This window comes from Xiphophorus maculatus, chromosome 9, assembly GCF_002775205.1.
Source record: "Xiphophorus maculatus strain JP 163 A chromosome 9, X_maculatus-5.0-male, whole genome shotgun sequence".
NCBI lineage: Eukaryota > Metazoa > Chordata > Actinopteri > Cyprinodontiformes > Poeciliidae > Xiphophorus > Xiphophorus maculatus.
The window spans coordinates 31439132-31455388 of record NC_036451.1 but is presented as its reverse complement, the minus strand read 5'-3'; the positions used below and the strand labels follow the sequence as shown (position 1 = coordinate 31455388).

The 16257-nt window shown below is 48.9% G+C and overlaps 1 protein-coding gene across 4 annotated transcripts; it reads right to left on the bottom strand.

Moving 5' to 3' along the window:
- Positions 1 to 1632: 1632 nt before the first annotated feature.
- Positions 1633 to 16187, bottom strand: tmem259 (transmembrane protein 259). 4 transcript variants are annotated; one of them, XM_023339843.1, is made up of 13 exons: positions 15904 to 16187; positions 15696 to 15783; positions 10327 to 10660; positions 8903 to 9208; positions 8657 to 8816; positions 8403 to 8513; positions 8212 to 8334; positions 8021 to 8121; positions 5450 to 5507; positions 5292 to 5375; positions 5067 to 5199; positions 3420 to 3519; positions 1633 to 3329 (listed from the first exon to the last, which is right to left on the bottom strand). In XM_023339843.1, the coding sequence occupies exons 3-13, from the start codon at positions 10534 to 10536 to the stop codon at positions 2742 to 2744; spliced, it is 1974 nt and encodes a 657-aa protein (XP_023195611.1). In that variant the 5' UTR covers positions 10537 to 10660; positions 15696 to 15783; positions 15904 to 16187; the 3' UTR covers positions 1633 to 2741. The 4 variants fall into 4 exon arrangements, with proteins under 4 accessions (XP_023195611.1, XP_023195612.1, XP_023195609.1 ...); XM_023339844.1 differs by having other exon boundaries at positions 15696 to 15780; XM_023339841.1 differs by lacking the exon at positions 15696 to 15783.
- Between the last annotated feature and the right edge of the window lie 70 nt (positions 16188 to 16257).

The window sequence follows — 16257 nt, the reverse complement described above, 5'->3', positions numbered from 1 at the left end:
ATCAGATCAGTGGATAAGCTGGGCTTAACATGTAAGAATCAGCTGATCACGATCCCCCAAAATTAAGGAAATCGGCGCCCAGAAATCAACTGTTCGATAAATCAGTTGGCCAATGAAAGTATCCTATATCATACATGTATATAGGACTGAAATGATTCCTCGAGTGATTCGAGGTCCTTGATTATTAAAATTCCTCGAGGAAAATTTATCTGCCTTGAAGCAGATAAATTTCGTTAAATTATATTTTATTATTTAGCGCACTGCGTTCTGGTTGGTTTATTACTTGCGCTGCGCGCAGTGCTCTCACTTCTGCCTGAATTGTTGACAAAAGCTAACTGTTTGCAGCATAACGTCCTGTTTTCAAGTTCGGCCTGGGAAGATTTTATTCATTCGTGATAATGTCCGGGATTTTGTCATTTTCCTGGGGACCAATAAGCATCCTTAAAATGACTGGAGCAATGCCTGGAGTGCAGTAGCCTTTTCTCCTCCCGGAGCTGCTGCCTGGTGGCGGTTCAGAGCGCTGCAGGTGTATTTATAAAGGTGAGCAGATAGACTGAACGCTGCGGCCGGCTGCACATTAGATAATTAACATAAATGTAAGTTTACGACGAACCGGAAAATTTATTTTATATCATCCCAGTGGCAAATGGGTGGCGGAGAGCGTCGTGGCGGCACGTAGCTGGGAGATGTGTGTGACGATCGAAGGGGTCAAATCCCGTCGCTAACATGAACACAAAGCTAAAAATGTCTGGACAAGGTCAGAGTTCAACTATTAAAAATTGAATTCTATTCTATTCTAAATTGACTAAAGATGAATATATAAATGAAAAGCTGGAGCATAGACATTTTTTATAAGTGTATCTGTGAGCCTTCCTCTTCATTATTGAACTGAACCTAATTTCAGATTTTTGTATAACTTTTATTCAGGTTAACTTAGAAAGTGAGCTGTTATTGTTACAGGTTAGTTTTCTAAACTACAGAAAAGTTATTGTTAGGGAAGCTCAAATGTGAATAATTATCCTGATGTTGATATGCGATAGTAACTCTGCTGTTGTTTGATTTACCAATGTTTTATTTTAAATTTTGTTTATCCGATTACTAACATACTAACAGCCCTACATGTATATAATGTAAACAGCCAGAGATGCAATAAGTTTATAGCAGGTGTGTGAATGACCTAATGATCAGACTGCTGACTGCAGCCGGTAAACATTGTTAGCAGAACTAGAGGGCCCCGAAACCACATTTCGCTTAGGGCCCCATGGAGTGTTTGGGCCGGCCCTGCCCACATGTCCAAGTTTCATTGAGTTAACGAAATTATTTTACCGCGGCAGCGCAGCCATGCATGGCGTGTAAAAGAATAGTTTTTGCGTTCCGGTGTTGTCCGCATGCGTGAAATCTCGGTATGTAAACAATAACATGCAGGTTGTCTATATTTGTAAATCTGATTGCCTCACCAGCCATCAGCCACGCCGCACGTCACTGGAGCAACGGTATCTGATGGGGAAACGCGGATCACCCAGTCCAACCGGAAGTCCGTGACATTCATGGTTCCATTTATGAAGCCGAAGTTAGCAGCAGCAGCAAACACCAGCCGCTACGACCAACTCTGTCCAGCAGCGAACAACATGGTGACTTTCATGTGACAATATTTTATTAAAATGTATGAAGACAGCATTACGGTACTGTTTTTACATCCAAAATAAATATTTCTCAAATAGAGTTGATTGTTTCAACTAATCATGGATAATTTCAGCTACATTTGATGCAGCGTTTGTACAACAGGAAGCTGATTTTGCTCTACAATCACAGTGCTGGCCCTTTAAATGAACCCGAACCATTAAATTTTCCCTCACCCTCACCAACTTTCATCTCTGGGCTACCAGCAGAATCAGAAACAGACTGGCCTAGCAGGCCCGGCCCGGTCCAAACGGGTTCTGCCTCCCTCTAAGGGGTCTTAACCTGACCAAGATCTGGTTCCAGCTCGGTGAACCGGGTCATCTGTTTCTAGAGCTTTCAGCCGTTTCAAACTGGGTCACGGTTCTGACCCGGTTACCAGGTAAGATACAGACCACAGGAAGCCAGCTGGTTCCACAACTCTTTATTTTTGACCTTCAGGTGAGTCTGATCCGTCTGCAGGAGGCCTCACCTGTTCCACTGGTTCCACTGGTTCCTAACACTCCAGTCGACCAGCAGGAGCATCAAGAAGAAACCACCCAGGCCCCGCCCACCACGAGGCCCCGCCCACCACGAGGCCCCACCTTCAATGTCACAATCAGAACATGGAGGTGATGAGGTTCTGGTTCTGAACAGGTGAACTCATGCAGCCTGAATACGTAAACATAGGACACGCCCTCAAAGAGGCGGAGCTTAATCAGCAACAGCCAATCGGTGTTCTACAAAATAAAAGCAGAATTAGAGTTCCATCTGGGTTTCAGTCCAACAGAACGGGTCAGAACCAGAACCTGATGAGTCAATCATCCCTCAGCAGAACCGGATCAGAGCTGTGGGTGTCCAGAAGGGTCAGAACCTCAGTTCACCTATTGGTCACACCTCGAAGAAGGTCACCCTGCTGAGCGTCGACTGGGGGCGGGGCTACCCTCAGATCAGCTCATTCATTGGTTAATTGATGGATCAGTTAATTAATTAATTGATTAATTGGAGTAAAGTGCAGCCCAGTGATCAGCTGACGGTCCATAGCCTTCAGGTGGTGCCGTGATGTCATCAGCTCACCTGGACGCTCACGACGTGCCGAGGGGGGCGGAGCTCTGTTGCCCAGGTGACTCGCTGTCTGTACCTGAGCTCTGAGGAGCGGGGCAGTCTGTGTGAAGGGCAAGGCTTTCACAAGGCTCCGCCCCCTGGCGCCTACTATCACCAGGTGAGGCTTCAGCTCCGCCCCCTTGAGCTTTATCCTCCAATGAGCCATCAGGAGCTTCACCTGCTGCCCCACCCATCCAGAACTCAACATTGATCTCCGCCGATCCCTGACTTCCTCCCGAGTCAACGGAAGAGCCCAGCGCCTCTGTGATGACAGCGGCGGTCTGAGCGACCCAGTTAAGCTCCGCTCTGACCTCGCCGGTTCCGCCAACCGCCACATTGGATGATGGGAGCGGCTCGGCCGGCGGCGACTCAACGGTGCTGTCTGCTGACTGACCGGTCCCAGCGGGTTCCGGCCCGCCGGCGGCGGCGGCGTTGTTGTTGTTGAGGTTGTCCTGCAGAGCCGTCTGGTTCTGACCCGCCTGCTGGTTCTGGAGCAGCATCTCCTGGATCCGGATCTGCTGCAGGATTGCAGGAAGCTCGTAGTGGTGGAAGAAGTAGATCATCGAGTGCTGCGGGAAGACAGAGAACCGGCCAATCAGAGGCAACCTGGGCAGGAAGGGGCGGAGCCTCACGGCTGACAGGAAGAGGAGGGACCTCACCTGGATGAAGAGCCAGGAAGTGACTAGAGCCAGGCTGCTGTACTGACCGTTGAAGCGGTAGTGGTAGGCGTAGAAGGCGAAGTGGTACAGGTAGAAGAACCTGGACCCAACAGAACCAACAGAACCATCAGAACCAAACGGACCATCGGAACCAAACAGAACTTTCAGAACCATCAGTACCAACAAAACCATGAGGACCATAGGAACCTACCGGAACCCAGGAAAACCAAACGGAACCATCAGGAACAATCAGAACCATGGGACCAAACGGAACCAAACAGAACTAAACAGAACCAAACAAACCATCGGAACAAAATAATAATAATAATACATTTTATTTGTAACGCACCTTACATTTCAAAGAAATCTCAAGGTGCTAAAAGACAGGTCCATCAGTACCAAACAGAACCAACAAAACCATCAGGACCATAGGAACCAAACAAAATCATGGAAACCAAATGGAACCATCAGCAACAATCGGAACCGAACGGAACCATGGGAACCAAACGAACAAAAAAACCAACCATCAGAACCAAACAGAACTTTCAGAACCATCAGTACCAACAAAACCATCAGGACCATAGGAACCTACCGGAACCAAACAAACCATCGGAACCATGGGGAAAAATCGGAACTAAATAAAACCAAATGAACCATCAGAACCAAACAGAACTAAACGAAACCAAACGGAACCATCAGGAACAATCCGGACCATGGGACCAAACGGAACCAAACAGAACTAAACAGAACCAACAAAACCATCAGGACCATAGGAACCCACTGGGAACCATCGGAATCAAACAAACCATCGGAACCAAACGGAACCATTGGAACCAAATGAACCATGGGAACCAAACAGAACCATGGGAACCAAACAAACCATCGGAACCAAACAAAATCATGGAAACCAAACGGAACCATCAGGAACAATCGGAACCATGGGGAAAAAAAACAAACCATCAGAACGATGGGAACCAAACAAACAAAAAAACGAACCATCGGAACCAAACAGAACTGTGGGAACCAAACAGAACCATCGGAACCCAATGAACCAAACGGAACCAAACAGAACTTTCGGAACCATCAGAACCAAACAAACCATCAGAACCAAATGGAGCCATCAAAACTTTCTCTTTCAGGACGAAGAAATCGACAATTTTTGACATTTATCCGGACTGAATCAGAAACTTGTTTCCATGGTTACCAGCCACACCTGGAGGCATACCTAACCAACCAGAACTCTGGATCAGGACACACATATGTTTAAGGCAAGTATGCTAGGGGTGTGTCTTGACTGAGAGTTGACCAATCAGAGCAGGCTGTTCCTGTTTCCCGCTGCGTCCTGTTGCTTCCTGCCGCTTCCTGTTTTCTCCTGCTGTTTCCTGTTGCTTCCTGTCATTTCCTGTTTTCTCCTGCTGTTTCTTGTTTCCTGCTACTTCTTGTTTTCTCCTGCTGTTTCCTGTTTTCTCCTGCTGTTTCCTGTTGCTTCCTGTCATTTCCTGTTTTCTCCTGCCGTTTCCCCTTGCTTCCTGTCATTTCCTGTTTTCTCCTGCTGTTTCTTGTTTCCTGCTACTTCTTGTTTTCTCATGCTGTTTCCTGTTGTTTCCTGCTGCTTCCCGTTTCTCCTGTTTCCTGCTTGCGACTCACCGCAGCCAGTGGCGTTTGCTGGTGTTGGTGTGGCAGCAGATGGCATCGTATTGGTCGGCCAGCCAGACGATCAGGATGATGTAGAAAGCCGTGGTGGTGTCGTTGAAAAACTCGGACATTATGGCCTCCATGCCTGCCAACAAAAAGTGACATCACAGATACAAAACAACCAGAACGGTTTGTAAATCCGGACCGGATCAGAAGGAGAACCAATGCAGAACTCACCAACCAGGGCCAGGATGACGGTGAGCAGAGGGGCTGCTGGGAAAGCGATGGTCATGTTCATCTCCAGCATCTGCAGCAGATCCACTGAAACACACAGAGCAGGTTAGAACCGGACCGGGCCGTACCGGGTCGGAATGGACCAAGCAGCGTAAACGAACCGATGAAGACGAAGATCTGGTGGTGGGAGTATCTGAGCAGCATCGACACCGACAGCGTCTGAAAGGCAGAACCAAGACCCGGCTTTATTTTGTGAGCGGTTCTGAATCCAAATAGTTCTGCTGATCCGGGTTCTAAAAGAACTTTTTAAGCCGCCTGCAGCCGGTACAGTTTTTGTTGACTTAAGATGCCAGTGAATTTAGTCCAAAGTCTTTTAATCTTAAACAGAAATCTTTTCCTTCTTCTCACAGTATATTTATTTAGTGAAATCTGGGATGATAATTTCTGATCAGCTGATAAAATGAGCTTTTAGTTTTTGAATTTTTTTTCTATATCTTTTCCTAAATGAGATTTTAAAAATCAGTTAAAATCATTAAGTCCTGTCTGAACTGTAAAGGTTCTCCTTCAATCTGTAGATTTAATCTGAACATTTATCACTTCTCATCAGAAACAGGAAGTAGAAATATTTATCACTTCCTGTCAGGAACAGGAAGTGGAAACATGCCTGACGTCCTGTGCATTCTGTGGTCCAGGATGATCTGGGGTCGTGTTGCTGCTGCAGTCTCACATTAAGTTTCACATGCGGCTGAAGGATCCCAGCTGAAGCATCATGACCCACCGCTACCAAGAGGCGCCCAGTCCGGCCTACTTCCTGCTGTGTCTCTGGTACGTCGGCCTGACAGGGTGGAGCTCCAGCAGCAGATATCTACTACCATGACTCCACCTAACCCCCACCGCGCCCTGGATGCATCGTAGCCCAAGAACTGCTCAAGAGTCGAACTGGCAACCTGCGGGCCGCCTGTCGGGTCAGAGGCGTTTGACCCGACAGAACCGACCTCCACTGGACTCACATACAGTGTCTTGTGAAAGTATTCGGCCCCCTTGAACTTTTCAACCTTTTGCTGCTTTTCAGGCTTCAAACATAAAAATCTAAATTTTTATTATTTTGTGAAGAATCAACAACAATCGTGAGGTGGAACGAAATTTATTGGATATTTTAAAACTTTTTTAACAAATAAAACCTGCAAAGTGGGACGTGCCATATTATTGGGCCTTGCGTTAATACTCTATAGCGCCACCTTTTGCTGCGGTTGCAGCTGCAAGTGGCTTCGTTTCGACTCCATCAGTTTTGCTCATGGAGAGACTGAACTTCTGGCCCATTCTTCCTTAAACCAGCTGGAGCTCAGTGAGGTTGGATGGATGGAGAGCTTGTGAACAGTAGCTTTCAGCTCTTTCCACAGATTCTCCATTGGATTCAGGTCTGGACTTTGACTAGGCCATTCTAACACCTGGATACGTTTATTTGTGAACCATTCTATTGTAGGTTTTGCTTTCTGTTTGGGATCTTTGTCTTGTTGGAAGGTAAATCTCCGTCCCAGTCTCAGGTCTTTAAAGACTCCAACAGGTTTTCTTCCAGAACGGTTCTGTATTCGGTTCCATCCAGCTTCCCTGCCCTGCTGAAGAACAGCAGGCCCAGAACATGATGCTGCCACCACCATGTTTGACACTGGGGATGATGTGTTCAGGGTGATGAGTTGTGTTGCTTTTATGGAAACATGTCTGACCAGAGCAACTTCTTCCCTGTTGCTGTGTCTCCCAGGTGGATGGTGTCAAACTTTAAACCAGACTTTTATGGTTCTCTTTGAGAAATGTCTTTCTTCTTGCCACTCTTCCATAAAGGCCAGATTTGTGCAGTTTACCACTGACTGTTGTCCTATGGACAGACTCTCCCACCTCAGCTGTAGATCTCTGTAGATCCAGAGTGATCCAGAGTGATCATGGGCCTCTTGGCTGCATCTCTGATCTTCTCCTTGTTCCAGATGAACGTTTAGAGGACGGCCGGGTCTTGGTGGATTTGATCCGATACTCTTTCCGTTTCAATATGATCGCCTGCTCACTGCTGCTTGAGGTGTTTAAAGCTTGGGAAATCTTTTTCTTTCCAAATCCAGCTTTAAACTTCCCCAACAGTATCGGAGCTGCTGGTGTTCCTTGGTCTTCATGATGTGAGACCATCACAGAGCAGCTGCATTTATACTTTATTATAAAGAGGTGATTCTACTGACCATCATCAGTCACTTAGGACAACGTTGGATCATTCAGAGATCCAAACTGAACTTCTGCAGTGAGTTTGCTGACAGTAAAGGGGCCAATAAAATGGCACGTCCCACTTTGCAGTTTTTATTTGTTAAAAAAGTTTAAAATATCCAATAAATTTTGTTCCACATCACGATTGTGTCCCACTTGTTGATTCTTCACAACATAATAAAAGTTTTAGATTTTTATGTTTGAAGCCTGAAAAGCAGCAAAAGGTTGAAAAGTTCAAGGAGGCCAAATACTTTCACAAGACACTGTAGGAATGGACAAATAGTTTGATTTCTTTTTGATTAACAGGCCAAATGTTTCTAGTCATTTTAATTTTAGTAGTTTGTTTAATTTTTATTCAGTTGCAGTTTTAATTCAGCTTTACTTTTTATGGAGTTTTTATTTTCTCCTCTTCCAGGTTCTTGTTGGTAAAAAAAAAGTCAAAGACGAAATATTTCCAGCAGCATTTTAGCGAAAGAGAGTCAACTTACAAATATGACCATGATGACAAAGGCAGCCAGGTACGACGTTCTGGCCATCCACATGCTGACAAAGCGGTAATGTTCTCCAGACACCACGTTCCTCAGGAAGCCTGCGGAGGACAGCAGAGCTACTGACAGCTGCCTCTACCTGCTGCAGGTAGATTACACATGGGTGGTCAGAGTGGGCGGAGCCTGAGTACCTTTGTTCTCTTCGTTCTCAGCAAGCGCCTTGACGCTAGACATCAGGATGTCGTCGTAGCCCAGGAACTCATCCAGCAGGAAGCGACTGAAACCGTCTCCGAAGCACTCGTCCTTGGTGGGATCTGCACAGAACGCAGAGAGGTCAGTGGGGTCAGCAGGATCAGCGGGGTCACGTGACGTGGCAGCTGACCCAGAGTGACGACCATGACGGGGATGTTGAGCCTCTGCCTGGTGCTCTGCGACAGCCGCAGGAAGCCATACTCCAGGGAATACTCCACGATATACTCGTCCTGTGGCCACACTGTAACCATGACAACGAGAGCAGCAGGGTGTAAACAACAACCTGAAGTTCACAATCAGCCATAGAAAGAAGATCTCTCCATCAACTGAGGGGAAGGAGTCTAAGAGAAGGGGAGGACTGACAGAAGGTGAAGGTGGGTTTACCTGCTCTGGTCATCATCTCCAGCTCAGACACTGAGTCCTGCAGCGGCTGCATACCTTTAGAGGCGGGGCTAAACGACACGTCCTGGCTGTCATTGGCTCCTCCTCTAGAGCCTCCTCCAATCACAGACGGCTGGAGACGGGGCTCAATGTCCAGTTCAAACTGCAGACAGGCAGGTGAGGAGACAGACAGGTGAGGAGACAGACAAGTGAGGAGACAGACAAGTGAGGAGACAGACAGTAACTTACCTGCACTGAGCTGTTTTCAAACACCGTCATCTCGTCGTCCTCTTCCTCCTCCTCTCCCAGGCTGATCCCGGCCACTGCTGCGCCTCCTCCTGGTTCGGCCTGCAGCTCCTCGGCCTGCAGCTCCCCCTGGAGGCCGGCGGAGTCGTAGTGCTGCAGGAAGACGGCGGCGCGACTGGAGTTCCTCTGGATCTCCACCCTCAGGATGCCATCGCGCGGCCAGCGATCCCGTACCGCCTCCAGGCAGTTGATGGGGGAGCGGGAGAAAGCGATGTGGATGTAGGCGAGGATGAAGAGGACGAAGAGCGCCTGATGCAGAGGGAGGGACAAGAGGTTAGCCAATCAGGAGCTGCCTCCGGGTAAACCTCCAGCTGTTCTAACAAACAGATCCTCGTCATTGGTGAAGGGCTGTAAGGACTCTTCCGCCCACAATGCACTGCAGACCAACTTTCAGCTTCAACAGGAAGAGGAGGAGGAAGTCCAGGATCTGGTGAAGAAAATGAGCTGTGGCAGGAAGCAGCAGGACGCTCTGGACCCAAACACCCACGGTTCACCGTTCCTCCAGCCCCGTCAGGACGTCGGACACGGCTGGCGGACGTCAGGAAGACGTCAGGGATTCAAGAGTTAGGGTTCAGACATTCTTTTTTTTAACCCTTTATCTTGAATCCTTATTTTGTTCAGCTGCTTTTAACTCTTGCAGAAGAAAAAGACAAATTTAGGTACCCTCAATTCCCGTGTCCAAACCGAAACCCCAAAGTATGAACAGAAGGGCGGAGCGGATGAGCCGATCAAACAGAAAAAGTTCAGCAGCGGGCCGACCCGTTACCAGGCCCACAAAGCCCCTGCCAATACCAGACTAAAGCAAAAAGTCAAAAAAGAACCTACTGCCAAAGAAAGAAGCGAAAACAGGACAACCGGTCTCACCAGGCCAAAATCACAACACAAAACAAAGGCTAACAAAAGCTGCCACTTGGCCTGCACACGCTGGCTATGCGCGCGTCAGCAGGACGCCCCCCAGTGGTGGGAGGGGCGATCCACACGCTCCCGAAGGCCAGCCTCTTTACAGGTGGGCGAAGAACAGCGCCGTGCTCAAAGCCATCAGATGTTGATCAGAAAACACAGGAGATTATCTAAACTCCAGATTATATTAAAGGAACAGAGAAAATCATTTTACTAAAGTCTATAAAGGAAACGGCAGAAAAAATAAGCAAAAATAATTAGAATTTGTCCGAAGCTCATAACAGCTACAGAGACAAACGAACAGTTTCAGCTCAGACCAGCTCCTGTCTGACACCTACAAGTCAAACTGTGTAACTGCAGGATGCAGCTTTGGACAGCTGTCCTTCCTGACCAGAACCAGATCAGAACCAGGTGAGCAGCTGCAGGCAGCGGGAACCACCCAACCCGGTCCAGTTGGGACGTCTCACCTTCAGCAGGACGAAGAACTCAAAGACTCTCCTGAAGGAGGGCGGGAAGAGCCGGGCGTAGGTGACGGCCATCTTGAAGAAGAGGGCGTGGAAGAGGCGGTCGCGCACATTGATGAGCGGGTTCTGGTTGATGTTGGGGTTCCGGATCCGGTTGGGCCCCATGTTGTTGTTCAGAGGAACGTTGTTGTTGTTGGCCTGGTTCTCCGACATGGCGGCGGCCGCTGCAAGACTCTGGTGCTCCCAAACCCGTTCCTAGGTCAGCATGGTTCTGGTCCACTTCGTGAAGGTGACTCAGATTCAGTTCCAGCAAGACCGAGCCGGAACCTGGATCCACCTGGAAGGTTCAAACACAGCACAGTTATTTACTGACTGGCCCTCAGTGCCAGAACCAAATCAGGGTTCTGGTTCTGGTTAGCTTTGATGCTTTTATCACATTTTATATTTTCAGCTGCTGCAAAAAATGAACCGGAAACCCAAATCCTGAACAGACTGACCCAGACTGGTTCTGGAAGAATGACCTCTGACCCAGACTGGTTCATCTTACCGTGGCGACTCTCCACCACACATTAATGCGTGCTTTGGTGAAATTTTCTGGCTGCTATGATGATCATGAAACAAGTGATGGGCTCTTTGCACGTCAGCTTCCGCATTCGAGGAAAAGCGGCTCGATCGTTTCCGGTTTATTGAAAATGGCATTTCACATTATTTTTTTATTTTTACACCCCTCCAGGGGTCTTTTTGTGGGCTCTAGAGTCCCTTTTTATGAAGTAGGCTGACAGGAAAGGGGGAAGGAGAGGAGGGAAGACATGAGGTAAACATCGCCGGGTCCGGGAGTCGAACCCACAACAGCCGCGTTGAGAACTTGAGGCCTCCAAATGTGGGTCGCGCTAACCCCTACGCCACCAAGGCACGCCCGGCATTTTACATTATTAATTGTTGCAAGATAACAATTAATAATGAACATCGATCCAAAGCCCCAGCAAGTAGCTGGAGAAAAGTTTTAAGATGTTCGCCTCGTTATAAATTCACAGATATGAAGGTGAGTTTTACTGTCTTTAGCTTTAGCTTATGCTAGTAAGCAATATTCTCGGACATTTTCTTGTAAAAATGTGCTATTTAAGTATCTAAACATTTTTCATCCATTCTAACAGACAATGTTTTTACCTTGTGTTCAAGTATATTACGTGGTTTATTGTCGTTAGTGTCAGAGACCAAGTAACGGGGATTTTACGGTTCAGGCTTTTTGCTTCTGCAGCCTGAGGAACAACAAGCCCATAGCTTAACAGTAGAGCAGCTCTTATGTCAGAGTTCTAGTTCAGCTGACGGTTCAGGTTCAGTTGTTGCTTTTAGAAAAATATGGCCGTGTTCCTTAAAGTCTCCGTGTTATTTCGCTTTATTAGTTTAGCATGTTTCTAGTGAAGCAGGACGGTGTTTCCAGCAGTGTGTACAGGCGGATCAGTAGCTCGGCTGTCTGGCTCTGGTCTGCTCTCTGGTTCCCATAAACTCTTTCAGGCTGAATACAGAAGTGAGTCCATGGAAATAACACAGGAGGCTCCTTTACCTTCTGCTTTAGGCTGAACAAGTTGATCCGGAGTGAAGTGAAGGCTGTAAAGCCCCGCGTTTTTTTCTACGATGGCGGCGCCCAAAATGGCTGCGGCTGCATGGGCTCTCGACAACTTGCGAGTATTTGAGCAAAATACGCCGCCTAAAACGCTACAAACTTTGCATCCACTCAGTAAGTTAGCATATGATCGCCAGCATCTGCTGGAATTACGGTCATCAAGTGATTTTGGACTCATAAATACGACTACTCTGGAGTGTTTACGTGATCTCGGAGTGCTACGGAGGCAAGACCCAGCGGCCCACGGCGCAGCGGACTCGCCTAGCAGCACTAGTCGGAGGAGGAGCAAGCGAAGGCGGTGCGACCGGCAGCGGAAGCGCGGCTGTCGAAGTGGACTAACAGCTAAGCTAAACGCTAACCCCCACAGATCGCCGCTTCCGTCCATCTTCCTCTCCAACGTCCGCTCTCTGGACAACAAAATAGACCATCTGCAACTAGAACTGTCTTCAAAGAGAGAGTTGAGGAACTGCTGCGCTCTCATTCTGACGGAGACATGGCTCAACTCGACCATACCGGACAACGTTGTTAGCCTGGAGGGGCTCGCTACATTCCGCGCAGACAGGAGCAGCGCTCTCAGCGGTAAAACCCGAGGAGGGGGGCTGTGTATTTACATCAACAACAACTGGTGTAAAAATGACATGACTGTCGCCAGTTACTGCTCCCCGGACATCGAGCTTCTGACTGTTAACTGCAGACCATTCTACCTGCCCAGGGAGTTTACTGTTGTTAGCATCACTGCTGTGTATGTGCCCCCCAGTGCTAACACTAAAGAGGCTATGAGTGTTCTCTACCGGACCATCAGTGAGTTGCAATCTTCACACACAGAGGGCGTTTTCATCATTGCTGGGGATTTTAACCAGGCCAACATGAAGACTGTTCTCCCTCACTTCAACCAGTATGTGGATTTTCCAACCAGGGGAGTGAATACTCTAGACTTGGCCTACACCAACATCAAAGAAGCATTCAGAGCAGCCCCCCGCCCCCACCTTGGCTCTTCAGACCACCTATCTGTTATGCTAATTCCTGCATACAAGCCCCTGCTGATCAGAACAAAACCTACAGTGAAGCAGGTGAGAATGTGGACTGAGGGGCCATGGAGGCACTTCAGGACTGTTTTGAGTGCTCTGACTGGGAGATGTTCAAGGCAGCAGCCACTTACAACGACCAGATCAACATCGATGAGTACGCCATGACTGTGTCAGCCTACATCAACAAGTGCACAGAGGACGTCAGCATCACTAAGAACATTATCACCCGGGCCAACCAAAAACCCTGGATGACTAAGGAGGTACGGGAAATGCTAAAAGTACGGAACTCAGCCTTCAAGTCTGGCGACAAGGAGGCACTGAGGACAGCGAGAGCCAACTTGAACCGTGCTATCAGGTTAGCAAAGCGAACCCACAGTCGAAAAATACAGGAGTTCTTCCACGACACCAGCAACACCAGGAGTATGTGGCAAGGCATAAAGGCGATCACAGATTACAATCCATCCTCCCCTCCAGTGGGTGAAGTTGATGCTGACTTTCTAAATGGACTCAATAACTTCTTTGGGAGGTTCGAGGCACTGAACAGTACTCCGGCAAAGAAAACTGTTCCCCACCAGGAAGAGGAGGCACTCTGCCTGGACACAGCCGATGTGTTGAAGACTCTGAAAAGAGTCAACCCACGGAAGGCCCCAGGCCCCGACAACATACCTGGACGGGTGTTCAGGGAATGCGCAGGTCAGCTGGCTGGTGTCCTAACAGACATTTTTAACACCTCACTGGACCAAGCCACAGTGCCAGCCTGTCTCAAAACTGCCTCCATCATTCCGGTGCCAAAGAAACCTCAAGTCACCTCTTTCAACGATTACCGGCCTGTGGCACTGACTCCCATCATGATGAAGTGCTTTGAAAGGCTGGTAAAAGAACACATCGTCTCCAGACTCCCCTCCACATTCGACCCGTTCCAGTTTGCCTACCGCCGAAACCGCTCCACTGAGGACGCCATCTCCTCCGCCCTACACCTGAGCCTGGCTCACCTGGAGGAGAAGAACACTCATGTGCGGATGTTGCTCCTGGACTTCAGCTCAGCGTTCAACACAATCATCCCACAGCATCTGGCAGGAAAACTGGGACACCTGGGCTTCAGCACCCCCCTGTGCAACTGGCTGCTAGACTTCCTCACCGACAGACCTCAGTCAGTCCGGATCGGACAACACACCTCCGATGTCATCACCCTCAGCACAGGCTCCCCTCAGGGCTGCGTCCTGAGCCCTCTGCTGTTCACTCTGATGACACACGACTGCGTCCCCAGGTTCGCCACCAACCACATCGTGAAGTTCGCGGACGACACAACGGTGGTGGGCCTCATCAGAGACGACAACGACCTGGACTACAGAGAGGAGGTGGAGCAGCTGGTGGACTGGTGCAGAGACAACAGCCTGATCCTGAACGTTGACAAGACGAAGGAGATGATCGTCGACTTCAGGAAGAACCGGCCCAGCCACGCTCCACTGCTCATCAACAGCTCGGCTGTGGAGGTGGTCAGCAGCACCAAATTCCTGGGGGTGCACATCACTAACGACCTCACCTGGACTGGGAACACCACGTCTCTGGTCAAGAGGGCACAGAAACGCTTGTATTTCCTGCAGAGGATGAGAAGAGCACACCTGCCCCCGCCCATCCTCAAGACGTTCTACAGAAGCACCATAGAGAGCATTCTGACCAGCTGCCTCTCTGTGTGGTGTGGAGGCTGCAGCGCCTCCGACTGGAAGAACGTGAGGAGAGTGGTGCGGACAGCAGAGAGGATCATCGGGGCCCCCCTTCCCTCCATTCAGGACATTTCATCCCAGCGCTGCGTGTCCCGAGGCCGAAACATCGTCAGTGACCCCTCACACCCCCACCATGGACTGTTCTCCCTGCTGCCCTCTGGAAAGAGGTTCTGCAGCATCCGGTGCAGGTCCACCTGGTTCTGAAACAGCTTTTTCCCACTTGCCATCAGACTGCTGAACTCTTAACTGGACTGCACTCAAAAACTGGTCTCCACTTCATACCTTGCACATGTACAGAGCTAAATAACTTCTATTTTACTGTCAGTCCTGCACTTTATATTTTATATTTAGATTTATATTCATATTTTATACTGTATTTTATTTTATTCTGGAGTAACCTCACAACATTGGAACCTCAAAACATTGTCCTGAGCCGTATGCAACAAAATTTCGTTCTGTATTCACCCTGTGCATGCAAGATGACAATAAAGTCAGTCTAAGTCTAAGTCTAAACTTTGCTGTGCAGCGTTAGCTTTAACTGGTAGCAACGAATATTTACAAGCCACCGTCTTCTTAATTCAGGACCGCTTGAAAATCCATGAAAACTTAAAATCCCTTTATATTAGGAAGACAGCAATGTTCATAGTATTGTTATATTTCCATCTGAAATAGGACTTTGTCTTTTCTAGCTGTCATGGTAACTCAAAGCGGAAACAAGAGAGCCGCATTTGCGCATGTGGATGTGACGTCATCGCGGCAGGCGCAAAGAACCCTTTGCTGGTGAGGTGCTTTGGCAGAATGTGGGCGTGGCCTCGAAGCTGATGGTTTGTAGATCTTTAGATGCTACCAATGTTTTAGTTCTGGACAGGTTCGGATCGGTTAACGTCTGACGGGTTTGTTCCAGGGACACCCAGAACCCGGACCAGAATCAGTCGATAAACGCACCTGGATCAGAACCGCTACTGGTTCTGGTGGGTTCGCCGTGGTTCTGCTTACCTGGCCAGGTGTTAGAGGGTCTCTACAGGTGTTTAGAGTCGGGATGTTGTTCCATCAGGTAAGGAATTCAGGTGTTCCACAGGATCTTCTGATAAGGTGTGGGAGGAGCAGTAGGTGTGGGAGGGGCAGGGGTCAGGGGTCACTCCTGTTAGGGGTTGTAAGCCCTCTGACAGGTCAGAAAGGGAACTTGTAGGTGCGTCAAACTCACCTGTCAGCGAAGTTTTCCTCGCGATGTTTTCATCGGCAGGAAGCTAGCTGATGGCTCGATGCTAACTGGAAGGACCGGACCTGAATCCGGACAAAGCCCCGCGTTAGCGCTCGGCTGGCGGCTCGGAACCGACAGAGGAGCGGCTTTAGGCGGATCCAGAGGGCAGTGGGGACCGGGGAGCCGCTCAGAGAATCCGGGAGATGAGATCCGCTCCGAGCAGCAGCTACAGCTAACGGCCGCTGCTATTGCCGAACCACAGCCGGAAGTACGGGTCCTAGCAGCGGAAAGAGCGTAGTGTGCCCTGAGCGCTGCCTGACAGGCGGCGGGGAACGTTATTCCTGAATTCGGACTGAT

Bases quoted from the DNA above. Each gene is read 5' to 3' on its own strand.
- tmem259 (XM_023339843.1), bottom strand. From the start codon at position 10,536: ATGTCGGAGAACCAGGCCAACAACAACAACGTTCCTCTGAACAACAAC. The intron at 8,514-8,656 runs GTAAACCCACCT...TCATGGTTACAG, and splicing joins GGAGATGATGACCAGAGCAG to TGTGGCCACAGGACGAGTAT. The intron at 5,508-8,020 runs GTAAGTTGACTC...TCTGCCTTTCAG, and splicing joins TTGTCATCATGGTCATATTT to ACGCTGTCGGTGTCGATGCT.